We start from the raw sequence: 15,743 nt of genomic DNA on the forward strand, positions 1-15,743 counted from the left end.
CAAGTGAAAAGAAAAAACCCATAACAAAGAGAGAGAGATCTCTGGTACTATGAAAACATTTGAATGTTCTAATTGACTACATGAATATGAATATGCTGAGCAATATTACAATTAAGTTTACTAAGATTGTATACAGTGTGTTGAATGCTGTGCCTGGTCCACTTCTACTGGAATGAGGCACAGTGTTAAAAATACATTAGTAGGTACATGAAGATGCATTACATGACAAAGCAAGGTGTCTAGGGCTATAATATATATGTTCGAGGATGCCCGGCCATAAAAGGGATGCATTCTTAGATCAACAGGCACTTGTAAACCGACATATTCACAAGGTTGTTCATTACAACGCCTTGTGAACATGGGAAGGTTTTTTTCAAGGACTGTAGCTCAGTCCCTAGAACAAGGACACTGTGCATAGCATTTCCACAAGTCTCACTTCACTAGCAAGCCTGGCTGTACTGTAGATCAGAGAGCCTTGTCTAGCCCAGGGGTTTTATATTTCAATTTGGTCCGAGGTAAAAGGTCAGTTGGTGGATATTAACGTGCACGAGTTGGCAGTGTCCTACTTTACAATCTATCAAGAACTGGAATTACGACAAGGCATCCTGGGGACAGAGATGGATTAGGAACACTCTTTTCAACATCTCAAAGACCCCCCCCCCCCCCCCCCCCCCCCCCCCCGCCTGCCTGCATCAACACCCAGCCTTAGCAAAATAATTATCTGCAAACTTAGCAAAACTTATGCACTGTGTTGGGCCATTGGGTGTGTCTGCTACAGATTTTATTTTATTTTTGTTTCCATCTGAACATGCTTATAAGCAAGAAAGTAGATCTTGTTTTTTTTTATGGTGAAATGACAAGAGCACTGCAGGGGTGGACTATGTTTAAAGAAAGCTAATACATCCTGCTGGTCACTTTCTCAGTCAGTACCTATCCTGGTACTATCACTGTCAGCTTTACAGAGGTGTATCCAAAATGTAACCAAAAATAAAGAAACACAGATTACAGCACACATGACTTAATCACACTTGTCCTTCTTCTTTGGTGTGAAGGGAACTTTGCTGGCGACAGCGGAGCCCACAGCCCCAACTCCTCCAGTTACCACGGAGACGCTTCCTTTCACCAAACCGACGCCCGCTGCAGGCACGCTCGTCACTGCTGTCTTGGTGAGCTCATAGCTTTTGATGCCAACCCAGGCAACCCCACCTAGAGTGGCTCCCACAGCTCCCCGGGTCATATTGAAGAGGCCTCCCGTTACTCTCCAGATCACTCCAGACTCTGCTTTTGGGTGGTCTTTGTCAGAATCTGTAACATAAGCACACATTTATTATTTTACTTGGTGCAGAATATTGTTCCTTGTAAAACAGCTGCTTCTGAAAGCTGGTAAATACTGGTAATCATTTTGCTGAATAAAAACAAAACTATTTTGGAGTACCTGGAAATAGGAATCTTAGCCAGATGATGAAAACAAAAATATACATGCAGTGGTTAAACGCCCAAGCTGAATTAACAACGAAACAATTTCTGAAAATCCCTTTAATGTGTTACACAATACCCTACAAAGTTTACAAGAAGTGCATTACGTTCCTATTGCTGTGTCCCATGTTGTCTGTATTTGTTGGGATATGGGACAACACCAGATACAGCAAAAACGTAGTAATGTGTTTCTTGCAAACACTGAAGGGGGACCTGAAGAACATATTTAGATATACATTTCCTTACAGTCTATTGAAAGATCCCTTTTAACCTTAATGTTCTTGGGCTACTGTAAAGGAGATGTCTGAAAGGCATGCTTTACCTTGGCTGACCCAGAGAGTACAATGAATAGCCTAGCATTCACTTGCAGGCCTCTGGGGTATGAGGTATTACCGGTCTGTGTGTGCCACTGCATTTTATCAAACAGTAATTCTGTGTTGTACAGACATTACTACTCATACACACAGTTTAAAAAAATATACAGATTTACAATTTGAACCTATTACTATAACAAGATGAGATGTTAGCAACTGAAAAACAGCTTTAAAACCAGTTACTGGAATGAAAGTCTCCCAATCTCCCAATCATCAGGGCAGTATGCACAGATGATCCCCCCTTCACACAGCACACCATCTATATTCTATAAATACTGGAACGTATTTCAGAAAATAAGCATGCATTCATTAATGAGTGAGTGGAATTTAAACCTGATGAGATTCAAATGTTATCCTCTGGAAGACCTTTTTTTCTTGATGTTTACTTATCTTAGCGAGAAACAAAAATGAATGACTATTTAAGATGCCGACAACCCCCCCACCCACACAAGCCTGGATGCACAAGCCTGCTTTACAAATAGAATCATTGATTTCAGATTGTGAAGCTAGCAGTTCATCACACACACACACACCCTCCTCAATTTCCCCATCTGCAAAACTCTAAAAGTAATGATAAATGGGTTCCCTGGGAGAAGCTGCATAATGCGACATAATGTTGCATTTTCACTGTGCCTGTCTGCTATGACCACATCATACATTTATCAGCTACTTTGCCTAGCCAGGCACCATACAAGTTTAAACACTTCACATGACCTATATTAAAAAAATACATCCCCACCCCCAAACACATTTTCAGTTTCTTGACAGCTTCCAAAAAACAGCCAAGCACAGTTTCTGCATGCAAAACAGCAGCTAAGACATACTGCATCTACCACAGTTGGAATGGCCCCATTTGAAAGTAAAACTCAAAAAGGATAACAACATCTGACTCAATTAGTAAAAACATTGAATCCTAAATGATGACAATCCCTACATCACCTTGTGCACATGGCTTTAAACAATCTTATTTTTTTTTTTATTTTGGTATGCTGTTACAACTGCGAAGAAAAAACACTGCAACAGCCATAACATTCTCATACATATTTTAGTTCACAGAGAAATATGAATATTTTGTATTCCTTCTGCGTTTTACAAATAAATAAACACACGTAAGTATTTGTGTACTTTCTCTTTTTTTTTTTTTGAGTAATCGTCTTTGGAAATGTAACAGTAGCTTTGGCACCGTCTCCAGTATTGTTTTAAAACAACAATCATTTCGCACCATGGCTTGCCCAAGAACAAATCTCCTGAGGAAATGTTGATAACATATTGTAATAGGGTCAGTTATATTGAACATGCAAGTGATCAGGCAGAGGATATCAATTCCTCCAGACATGGGCTGTGATCCTGTACAGTGCTTGTGGTGACTATTACTCGTTTGAAAGATTTTGCTGGTAGGGCAGATTTATAAGCCAATCCTGTGAAACAATTTAGCTTAACTGACCTATAAAAGAACTGGGCAGATAAACACACTTTAGGGGAAAGGCATTCGGTTCTACTGCAATGTGAAAGAATTACTGTACTGTAACTAATATTTAACTCACAAGACCAGCCAATGAAATATTACAATTGTGGTTTCACTGTTTAACAAGCTTGGGAGTTCTGCCTTCGATAGATAACACAGCCGTACTGAACTGGAAAGGTCTTCCACTGCAATGTTTAGTTTGCATGCTTCAATAAAATCTATTAACAACATGTTTTCATTCAAATCAGTCCGCTTAAATGTCATGGTTTGCCTTTCACAAGCTTAGGGTGAGTACCTATTGCAGTTATCTTTTCTATAAAGTAAATGCATGATATGTGTTTGTAATTACTGTAATACTTATTATTACTTTAATAATAATAATAATAATAATAATAATAATAATAATAATAATAATAAATACAGTAATGAGGTCCCCAAGGTGATCCAAGTACATTAGGGCTTGAAAATATTGTTTCAACAATAAAAATCTAACCCAATTGAGAACCTGAGGATTGAGGAAGGTTTATTCAGAAACTGTGAAACACAGATTCAAGCACATTAACATTCTTGTTCAGTTCTGTCCTCCAATTTAATCAATGATCTGGCCTTGCACGACCAGTCTTCCTACCACGATCTCTTTCGCAGGTCAATTTTGTGCTTAAGTGCTTCGTTCACCACTTCTTTTCTCCTGTATCAAGTCTAGAAGACAGAAAAAAAGCACAACGGTATACTTGATTTATCCCGGGGAAATTGAGATTGATTTCCTCAAGGGAAGGGAATCAGTATTACAGGGTGCTTCAGAAGAATGGATGAACATCTTACTGTTGTCCGGGGGCTTTCATTTAAAAAGTAATAACGTGCTGTTCATACACAAAAGAAAGATAAAAAAAAGAAACCCTTACATCACCAGTAATACTGAAGTAGTCACTTTGAAGCTGTAGTCAAGTTTTATTTACTGCCGTTTCACAAGATCAGAGGTTGTTAACAGTACTGTCACAGAAGTTTTCAGGCATGACACGCAGATCTGAATTATTATATTTTTTTATAATACATTTTGGTCAGAATGTTAGTGGAGGAATATTCTGTAGCTTTCACCTACAAAGAAAACAAAAACAAAACTGTCCTGAACCAATTAGTTTTGCCCCTCACTAACTAAATGGGAAAGGGAAGTTATTTCATTGGAAATATCATAAATCACAAACATGTGTTAATACCTTCTTTAGATGCCGAGTCAGCAAGCTATGATGCATGTTTCAGTAACTATAGTTACTGATAACAAGGTATTTTTTGCTTGATGAATTATTTAGATACTTATGGGGGGGGGGGGGGGGGGGGTAAGTTGAGTTAATCCACAGTGACAGAGGTATTGTGTGCTACTGCCAACACCGGTAATGTCACAAATATTTAGACTCACTGTCAGTAATTATTTACTTGTCTTTTGTGCCTATCTATGTCACTATTACAGTATTTATAACAGTCTACATTTTTCGTCATATACTCCTTCATGTACTGCTCCAACAGCTTGTCTTCCTCAGGCTTCAGGCACAGAGTTGGTTGTTGTTTTACCTTTATTTTTCATCATTTTGTATCAGTAGTTGAGGCTGGAGAACTGACTGTCTGTAATTTGTGATGTGTGCAGCATTACAAAAGATGGGAGATTGGAAAAGGATACTTGTATTCAATGTTGGGGGTATCCCTCCAGGATCCAATACTCCCTGCAGGTTTTTGTGAAATGTTCTGAAAATTTCTATTGACACTGCTGATAAGATGCTGATAGCTTCTGGATGAAATCTGAGAATAGCCTCCTTCAGGCATATTGCATTCAAAATGGCATTCCTACAGACAATTATAATACTCTGAAGATGTACAGCAGGGACGATCCTTCACAGAAGGTGGCTCTCTTCCTACAATAACATTTTCTGATTGTGTTTCATTACAGTAAAACTCAGAAGAGACTAGTACAGTAACTGGAAAGGATACAAATCTACATACACTTTACCTTGCTATCTTGTAGGTTACATCTCATCATCAGTTCATGGATTGTTCCTAATAGTTCCTGAGTTTGCATGTTACACATTTTTAAGTATTCACATTTTTAACCTCAAGAAGTAATGTGCAGGGAGGAAAAAAGTATTTTGCCAGTTTTTCAAAAATGTTTTTATGATGTCTGGTTCAAGAGTCTCTGTCTAACAAAATAGAAAAATACTTAATCTATACAGAAGTAAATCCTTGATTTGAAATGAATGCATGACTGTAAAAAAACGTTTTATGCGTGAACTTTTCTAGGTCCATACAAACGGGGGAATTTTTCCCCCCCCGGGGGTATGATTTATGGGGGCCTTGACCTTTTTCCCGGGGGGGGGGGGGGGGCATGACTAATATACCGGGGGGGGGGGGGGGGGGGGGGCATGACTAATATACCCCGTACGTACCGGTGCGTCTGTACCAGTGGCACAATGGGATTACTACAGCCATGGTTATGACTCTCAGGATTTTTTCAGGATTTACAGCATTCAGGATATAGCTGCATCACGGGCCCGAGTTAGTTCAGGGATTGCAGCGATGAGTCAGGTTGAATAACAACTGGATTTTTCAAGCATTTTTCCATTGGACAACAAGTTTTCAAAAATGTGTGCAGGTTATAATTTGAAAATTGTGGTACTGCACCTATTACCTAACCCACTGCTGCATGACAAACTCTACCCCTTCGCTCTCACCATCTGATTTTCCTCACAATGTGCCCTTTTGTTAACCTGAAAATATTTTAATGCACACTAGCATTTGAAAACACAAATAGATGACCACAATGGATGCTTATTACAAAAATATGCAAAATTATTTAAATTTAGGAAAGTTTTAAGAATAGTGACAAACTTTGGTAGTTTAATTGAACTGATAAGTCTACCATACAACACCTCTTATTTAGTGACCAGCAGAGTGGTGTGTTGTGTGCACTGTGGTGACATGCTTTCTAAAATACATAATCCACAGCCGTTTGTTGTTGCAGAGTTTTATAAAACTGAACCACAACTTCCTACAGTTGAATGTCAAAAAGCCACTTTACCCAAACGGGATCCCAACATCAAATGGCACTTGAGTGCTCATAGCTATGTCCATTTCAGGGCTCCAACAGCCTGGTTTTCCATCTTTGTGGTATTTCATGACTGTCTTTATCTGAGGCTTGTTTAATGTGATACTTTGTTTGCTGGCCAGCCCAAAATCAAACAGATACTAGGGTTCGGAATTCTGCTGTCCAAATTCTGATAACAAGCCTAGTCTTTACTTGTTGACCCATGCATTGAAGCTCTTAGTTAGAATGCTGTGCCAAGAATTATGGATCACAAAATGTGTCTGTTGGGTTGCCATCAGAGTACCCTCTGACTGCTCCTCTTGGGCTGCCAAAAGCCTAATCTTCAAACCAGCAAGAATTCTCAACAGTCAAAAACAACAAGGCATGGCACCCACAGGGCAATCATGAACAGAAAGAGTCTGGTGCACGGTAGGAAATGTTTTCTTTTTCTTTTTGTCAAACTCGCATATAAAAGGATTACTTATCTGGTTATTAATAAGACCTTAATATACAGTGTTCTATAGAAGTTCACAATCTGGATTTTGTATGTCCTCATTCATGACATGAAACTTTAAGACAAGGCCTCCTATAGATTTTTCAGATTGCATTTGGGTATAATCAGATACACCGCTGATTTAAAAATAAATTAAAAAAAAAAAAAAATTCAAATATTTACAATACGTGAGGACCTTTTCTACAGTGCACAGGTCACAATGAAATGAAAAAGGGAACTTCATGGTTACTGTTATGTTAATTTCGTCAGAGATTACATTTTCGTACATCATAGCATTAATAGACCTGCATGTTATGGAATATTCAGCCCTCACCTTTGCAATGCCAGGATTGGTTTCAGTGCACTTCCTTGTCATTAAGGAATTCTCAGATTTTGCACCTGAATAAAATACCTACAGGCAGAGGTGTCATTGTGCCAGCATTAGATATTTATTATTTTTAAAAAGAAAGGCATTCCATTTTGGTTTAATGCTTTCATAAATGGAAATTCTGAATGGAATTAATTTAAAACACATGCCTTTTGTCCTTAGAGCTTGTTCTGTGATATCTTTTTTTTTTTTTTTTTTGCAAACTGTGGTCCACACAAAAATTACTTTTATATTAAAATTCACGGTAAAAGGAAATTGGAATCCTCATGAGATTATTTATTTAGGAACAATTTATCTGAACTTTTATAATTTGTCATTCCAGTTACTATTTTTTTCGTAATAAACACTTGTTTTTATCGATTTACAGCTAGAAAATGGATTGCACCTCACAATAAAAGTGTGAAATGAATGTGAGTTATTACATCTTCACAGCTACATCGATAATAACTCAGTATTTATTAGGGTATAATACAATGTGATTTCACACTAGGCCAGGCTGTGATAGAACACCTACCTCTTATCAATAGCCAGGTCTTGCATGAATGCTCTGTGATTTTATGGGACGAATAACAATATGCAGGTACAGAAAACAAAAAAAAGGTTACGCCCACCATTTCAGCATGTTGAACATATTACTCATAAGAAATTTAATGTTACTAAAAAAAGATGAACAAACCTGCCAAAGTCCAGTTCAAGGGAGAATGTATTTGTTATTTAAAAAGCAGAATAAAAGTTGTATTTGAAAATACCCACAATTCGTTTAAAATCGTTTGATCCTAATGTTGGTGGATCTAACCACCTTTGAAAGTAAGTAAAATGCCAGGTTTGGCACAATTTTAGATCTGCCACTGTTTACAGCAATTGAACAGACCCAGATATATTGGGGGAGTTGGTCAAGAAAACAAGAGAATATAAATGTATGTATGTATGTATGTATAAGGAGGCCTAGCATACCATTCTGCATATGGCTGTGCATGCACAATCTGTGTTTAAACCAGAAGAGAAATAATCTATTTTTGTGAGGTTTAATGAACCATTACATAATTGCTGATAAAAGTGAGCCATTATTTTTAAATATTCTCTGAGGCAAATTGCTGGATATAAATAAAATAAATACATTTAAAAAAACACATTCCCAAAATGCAAGGCGATTATCATGATTAAAGCAAATGGATTTCCTGCCTGTTTTATGTTTGAATCACACAGGGAGTTTTCTTTGCAGTAGAAAGTACATTTATTTATTTTATTTACTATGTGTTTTTCATCGATCCTTTAAGTTTGTTTTTTTCCCCCTATTTATTCACCTTTTAATAAGGTATGTACGTAAGGGGCCCGAAAAAAGACACAAAACAGTTAATATTATTGATTGACAAAAATATTCCAGGGGAAGGTTACAAACAATAATTTTTTTTTTTTTTTAATAAAATGATTTATCCTTTAATCAATCTTGTGTATGAGCCACCTGTAGTACTGCAGTAAACAGACAACAATGGGCAATCCCACTTTTCTATAACAAGCGTCAGGGAAACTGTTTTGTGGAAAAAGGAAACACTTGAACAGTAGAAAATGATATCTTCTTCTGTGTTGAGGATGTGTGTGAGGAGCTCAATCAATTTAAACAAGGGTTGGAAAATGGCAAAAAATGGCACTGAGGAATCATAAGGATTTGTTTTATTATTATACAAACAATTATTTGCAACTGCTGAATTGCTAGTGCTGCTGCTGTGATTTCCATTCTCTTGTATGTATAGTTTATCTCTGTCCATGCTCATCATCAAGTTCCTGCTTTTATCTTTACAGTACATCACAAGCATGACCCCGGAGCAGTTGTATGACAGTCCCATTTGTTATCTCCGCTGCTGTGCAATGCATCTTCCTGACAGCAGACAAATAGAGCAAGACACAAAAGACATAGTCGGGGTCCTGTTTAACAATTCAAATCCAACAAGGTCTCACTCCTCTTCTTAATTATTAAAGGCATCATTAAGAATGGTAAATGTTAAGGTGATGACTCTTGTTCTTTCAAGCTTCACTCTGCTGTAGTCTATCTGCTTGGTTCCATTTATATAAAAAATACTAGAGGTGTTCAGTCCTGCTGAGGAGGTGCTAATTATTGATTCTTACACAATAACCTCAGATAATTGCAACACTCTTTTCAACCCTTTTAAAAGGACTACTACTGGGCTATCCAAAAACTCCCAAAACACCTGGTCATTGAAGGGTTAAGGGTCTTCTCACTAAAACTTACCAAAGGTTTTTTAATAGTTTGGTACCCCAATGATAATTTCAAGCTATCACTTTGGTTTTCCCATTGTCGACTGTAGACAATAGTATTTCTAATGCATATATGTGAGTGTGTGTGTGTGTATATTTTTTTAAATTAATTTTACACTTTTTTTACACCTTGAGGATTCTAAGATCCTCATGACAGCAATTTATTCAAATGATTACAACACCATTTGTTTTCAAGTCTAGTTTCATTTTAACATGAGGTACAACTGTATCATACCCTATAAAAAAAGCAACATATCATCTTTGAACCCTTTGGAATGAAGTACATGGACTTCCTACCGTATTTCTATTTGATAAACAGCAACGAATCCATGTTTGCTTGGCGCTATCACGGGTTACACAAAACAAGGCTACAGTTAAAAAACGCACCGAAAAAAATGGAAGAAAGCAATCAAAATCTACACTGAACTTTGTGCCCACTTGGAAAATAAAGAGGTGTTGATTACTTCAAAACACACAAACTGGGTCACTTCCCTGGGTCAAGGTCGACTATGAGAAGCAAGCATCGAGATATGAATAAGCTCCCTGGTAAAAAGTTTCCTACTCTCTTGGGAGAATGATAATTTGCAATACAAGTGTGCTTACTGAAAATGGAGAATGACTGTCACCAAGTTTTAGCCATAAAATAAACCTCTGACAGCTCATCTATCAACCAATGACAACAATGTGAAAAGTGCTGCTATTGTTTTACAGCTGTAACACTGCAGATCAAAATCCAACCGTTTATTTCTCGAATCTAAATCCCTTTTGGTTGGCCAAGAGGAAAAAGAGGTAAGAAATTAATTTAACAAATTTGATTAGCACTCCTTTAATGTCATGTTATAAACTATTGTTATTTGTGTATCATTTATTAAAAACATTTTTACAGGTAAAAGCACCTTTCCTGTGCTGCAGCCTCCAAGAATAAAACAATAAAAAGATTGTGACGCACTGTGTATAACTTTGCCATGGCTGTCACCGAAAGCCATTCTCAAAATACATCAAAATAAAAACATAAAGTAGATGATTTTCTGCTCTGCTGCTGCAACATTTATCACTGGATTTGCGCTGCCTCTACTGGGAAGCCCATACAGAGGAAGACTGGCGCTGAGCCTCCCCACGGAGCTCGTGAAAGTGTAATTGCAACGAGCACAAACAAATGTTTGTGGTGTAGGCCTGGCTCATAAGTCAACTGTAATAGCTCCTGACTTGAGCTATGTGACCAAGGAGACGGACAGAGCATCTCCGTGCCTGTACTGCTAACAGGTGAAATGAGCCCCTGATGAATACGGGCCTGCCTTCTGGAGTACAAAAGGTGATTGAGATATGTGCTAACGGGATGTCATCAATTAACTCCCACTGTCTTACTCGATGCCTTTCACCCCATAGGAAGTGCTCTCACCAACCGGGCAAGGGTAATATGAATACCAATGGCCATAATTACAATCATTAAGGAAATGCATCAAGTCTGTTATTAATGATCTTTTCTGCAAAAAAACTGGGGGCCCCCCATGCCGAGAGAATGCATGTCCGAGTGCGTTACTTGGGTTACAAGAACCCGCAGAACATGAATTAAATGAGGGACTACAAGACAGACACACCAGCTAATCTGACATTGCTTGCTTGTCGAATGAGGATTTGCCATTTTCTCCAGTAAAGTTTTACAACAAAAAATGTTGTAAAACTAGTGACATTAGTTTTCAACTAAAAATCCATAAACACGACCCATTCTCTCTGCTGCTGTGATACCCCACTGCTATCCCATATATAATTACCAGTAGATAGAAGACATTCGTGCTTCTTCAAGCCTCTTATTCAAAAGGTAAATCTTGCAGTAGCCTACATTGCCTTTAAACCAACCCCAGAGATTCACTTTCAGGAGCCCTAAATAACAAGCTGTGATTGTACAGAAACAACAGAATGTCTCCAGAACATACTGTAGGTAAATGTTTAGGATGTAGTCTTTTAAACATTATTGTAAAATCTTTATATAGGACAACATATGTAACTAACATATATTATAGCCTGCCAAGCATGTAAATATACTGTGTTCTGGAGACATGCAGGAGCAGTAGCTAAAGTGTTACAATACTTCCCTTACATACTGTAAATTAATAACCAATTGTAATTTATTTTCTACTAAAAAACTACAGTACTGTACATTGTACATTTAAAATATGAATACAACTATCCCCAATATTGCTGGTGACATACTGAAACAAATCAGCTCTTTTGTCTCTACTGTATTTCATTAAGAAGCAGTCAGAAAATATATATATATATATATATATATATATATATATATATATATATTATACATTATATATATAATCATTAATGCAGTTAGTGCCTCCCGGGTGTTGGAGAGGGTCATTGAGTCACTCTTGAGCTGCAATACCCCGAAGCGTGGAACAAAATGAAAATTTCAATAACACCGGTGTCAGCTCCCAGTACGATTCAGCCCCAAGCCCCCTTCGTGTTCCCAGTGATCATCAGTCAAGGCTGGTTAGGGAAGAGCAGGGAGGTATACAGAGGGAATACAGTTCTTTGGGAGTTGCTTGTTGACTAAGGAGAAAAAAATGCATGTTCATCATTCATTTTGACAAGTCACCACCTCCTCTATGTGGAAAATCAGAACTTCTAATGCAGATATCTACCCTGGTGACTACTTGGATCAACTGGGGGAAAAACAGGCAGTATGAAAAAAAAAAAAAATGATGTCAAATTATAAATGCAGCAATGCAGGAATACCTTCACAAAGAAAATGGCTGGGTGAAAAAGTGTTACTTTATAACAGAAGATTCTTAAAAAATGTTTAATAAAAAGCTATATATATATATATATATATATATATATATATATATATATATATATATACACACAACATATATATCTATCTATCTATCTATCTATCTATCCACTACAAGTAAAGATGAACTTCAACACAATAACTTGACTACAGACCCCAAAAGTTTCAGATCTTATAAAAAGGAGAAAACACAATGATGTAATACAAATGTAAAGGCTGCACAACATTATCTGTATTCCAGTTTCATTGCATACTATTTAATTGAAGAACATGGTTCCAGCATCTTGCCGACTACAGTAAAGGGTAGTAATAGCACTACCAGATGTTTGTAGTGCTTGCTTTTGAAATTTGCATTAGTTCATGTGTCTGTATGTCTGAAGAATAAGTATGAAGCATATAACTGCAGATGAACCGCTAAAATCAGGGAACTTTCTGGAGCCTCTGAATCAGCAAGAAGGTGATTGGAAGAAGAAACTGTAAAAGTGGAGAAAAATGCCAACATAAACTTCTGTCAACTATACAAATACTGATTCATAGCAAGAACTCCCTAACTCTACATTTTGGTACATACATTTATGAATTAAACAGCAGAAAGACATCCGCTTACGTTAAAAATATTTTTTGTAATATATTTTAATGTAAATCCACATGCATGCATGTACTGTACACAGTCGTTAGATCTTCAACAGAGACACTGACAGGAATATATTCCAGACATGCAGCGTATAATATCAGTGAAATGGAATGGTGGTCCACAGTATGGTCCCAGATAGAGAGCAAAGTATTTAAAAGCCGGTCTGAATTTTAAGTGTTTGCGTTTGTACTACCAAATGCTCTGAGGATACCTGGGTGGCTTCAAACTGACATGTTGTAGATAGTCATCTATGTAAGGTTTCCTGCCCTTAATTATTAATATTCTCCATGCAAGTATAAATATGTTCCAGTTTGACTAATTCCAATTTTTTTTTTGAAATAAAAAAATACATATATGCACTCTTCGACCGTACTTTATCTACCAAGCATCTTCAAAAGGTCAATTCATTTCACATTGACAAGTATATGCCACTTGTTTTTTTTCTCAAATGCAAGCTGCAGAACAATGACATTTCAAGAATCAAGAAAAAAGTTAAAATATTCATATAAATCTATTCATATCAGTTAAAATATTTCTGTGGACTGCGGAAATGTCATTCTCATGCAGTAGTTATAAGTTGCTGCTAATGGATTTTCCACTCTATATATGAGAATACTCACTCCCCCCAACCTTTTGCTGTGTCGGCACGAGGCTGCAATAATACATGTAATTGCATTCATTTATTCCATGTGAAACTGCAACATCAAGAATACTAAAAAGACCTGGATGTACAATATGAAAAACAAATGCGGGTTAAATAGGTTAGTGCCAGTTGCAACAAACATTAGATACACATTCATGGGTATAAGCAGCTGGGATTTTAAACAATACAACAAAGTTTTTTTTTTTTTTTTTTTTTTTGCGGGGGTGCTATCTTTTAATAGGATGAGCTGAATATCTTATAAAAGCTTTCAAGACCACCAAGGTCACCTATTCATGAGAGAAGTAATGTATTCATATACAGATTTGTCTGCTCCTGTTAAAATCCCACTGTTGTATATTACATGTGGAGCAGTTGGGCTTCTTCTACATTTAAGAAGAAAACTATAAACTAATGAATTCTCCGAGACAAGAGCGAAACGTATTGATTGACTGAAAGCAAAAGGCAACTACTGTGAGCATAAAATGGTTTTCAATAGCCCTACTAACACTGAAAGACTATCCCTACTGTTTACTGAACGATCCATAAGGTACAAAACAGATATTAAAATGTATTACATTCCATATAAAAGAAAGTGAGGGCCACAAAAAAGCAGACATTGTGAATCAACACAGCTGTAAAATAGATGAATTAGATTTCTAGAGATGTTAATAATAATAATAATAATAATAATAATAATAATAATAATAGATGTCAATTATAGTTGAAAGCTAATGTATTCTTCTGTACACAAAAAATATCTGCCTCATTTAAACTCCTGTACAAAGCAAGTTTTTTTTTTTTTTTTGCCTTTAATCTGACTTAATCTAAACATGTTGGTAATTTGCCATTGCAGTACTATATGAGACATTGAAAGATGATGACTTCTGAAGCACACAATACACCCAGAATGTTCTTCCGCTTACTATAGATTCTTATAGCGTGCACAGTATGAATAAAAGGTGAATACATTCCAGTAGAATTCTATTGCACTGGTGACATTTTGACAGTGAAAATAACAGTGATGAAAACTCAATACTGCTAATGTTATAAATATTCAAAAAGTAGGTCCCAAATGGATGAAATCCAACATTCAAGCTAACTGAATGCTATTCTACTAAATTACATTTGCTGGTGCTTTACAGTTAAGAATTGCAAATTTATGGAATAACATTTTTTAAATTCCAAATCCATCTGCAGAGTGCGGCCAGGTGTTGATTGATTGATTGACTGATTGATAGTCAATCAGCCCTGGCCACATCCTGGGAGCAGCAGGATGTACCCCCTGTCTTTGCATCATGACAGCATAGCTTGGGTGCACTGATTTATTCAGTGTTCTTTAACTGTTTATTCTGCCTTCCTGCTGCTAGTCACCCTTGACTGCAACACTACACATACAGTACTACAGCACAAAACTCTTATCTAATGTCCGACAAATAGCACATAGCTTTGTTTACTACAGTAAATAAGATCTACTGTAAGTTTACAATACCAGTTCATTGGAAAATGCATGTGTAACTCCAGCCAGTCAATAGCATGCAGTAATGTTCATGCTAAGGCCCTTGGTGATTCAGGTAGGGTACGTTTGCCATTTTGAGGATTAATGTACTACTATGGAGCAACCCACAGTACTGACTACTGTACTTGAGCAAATATTTCTCCCATTATTGCTGTAATCAATACAGCACGTATATACTGATCACTTTCTTGTACATTTCTGCCCTTGTTGCACACAATCAATAATGTGGCTTATGGTATTCTAGCAGATAATGTGATAAACACACTTACATGCCCAGGGGTGAGTGTTGGGGGTTTGTACCATTATTAATCACTGAGGGACCTTGTTAAATGAAGTACCTGCTTTTGTGTTAGTTCACTGGGTGTTTTATTGGTCACATTAGTGCGAGCACAGAGAATGGCAGAGGAAGCAAAACAGAGCTGGGCTTCTTTGAGCAGTATGTCCCCTCTGTAAAGTAGGGCTTGGATTTCATTTTTCATTAGCAGTACAAAAGGCAGTAGCTGTAAAACAACACATTTCAGCACAGCAGATACAGTAAGCAGGTGTTACTGGTCCACAGGTACAATCTGCATGACTTCAAATACTTCAACAGAGGGTATATATA

The 15,743-nt window shown here is 37.0% G+C and overlaps 1 protein-coding gene across 1 annotated transcript in view; it reads right to left on the minus strand.

The window, feature by feature from the left end:
* Positions 1-778: 778 nt before the first annotated feature.
* The window catches only part of LOC121330204 (transmembrane protein 263-like), a 45,678-nt gene continuing 30,713 nt past the window's right edge, over positions 779-15,743 (minus strand). Inside the window, exon 3 of the mRNA XM_041276545.1 lies at positions 779-1,305. Within this exon, the coding sequence (XP_041132479.1) occupies positions 1,019-1,305 (287 nt within the window). The 3' untranslated portion in view covers positions 779-1,018. The remainder of the gene's footprint in view (positions 1,306-15,743) is intronic.

Source organism: Polyodon spathula, chromosome 17 (genome assembly GCF_017654505.1).
Source record: "Polyodon spathula isolate WHYD16114869_AA chromosome 17, ASM1765450v1, whole genome shotgun sequence".
In the NCBI taxonomy this organism is placed as follows: domain Eukaryota; kingdom Metazoa; phylum Chordata; class Actinopteri; order Acipenseriformes; family Polyodontidae; genus Polyodon; species Polyodon spathula.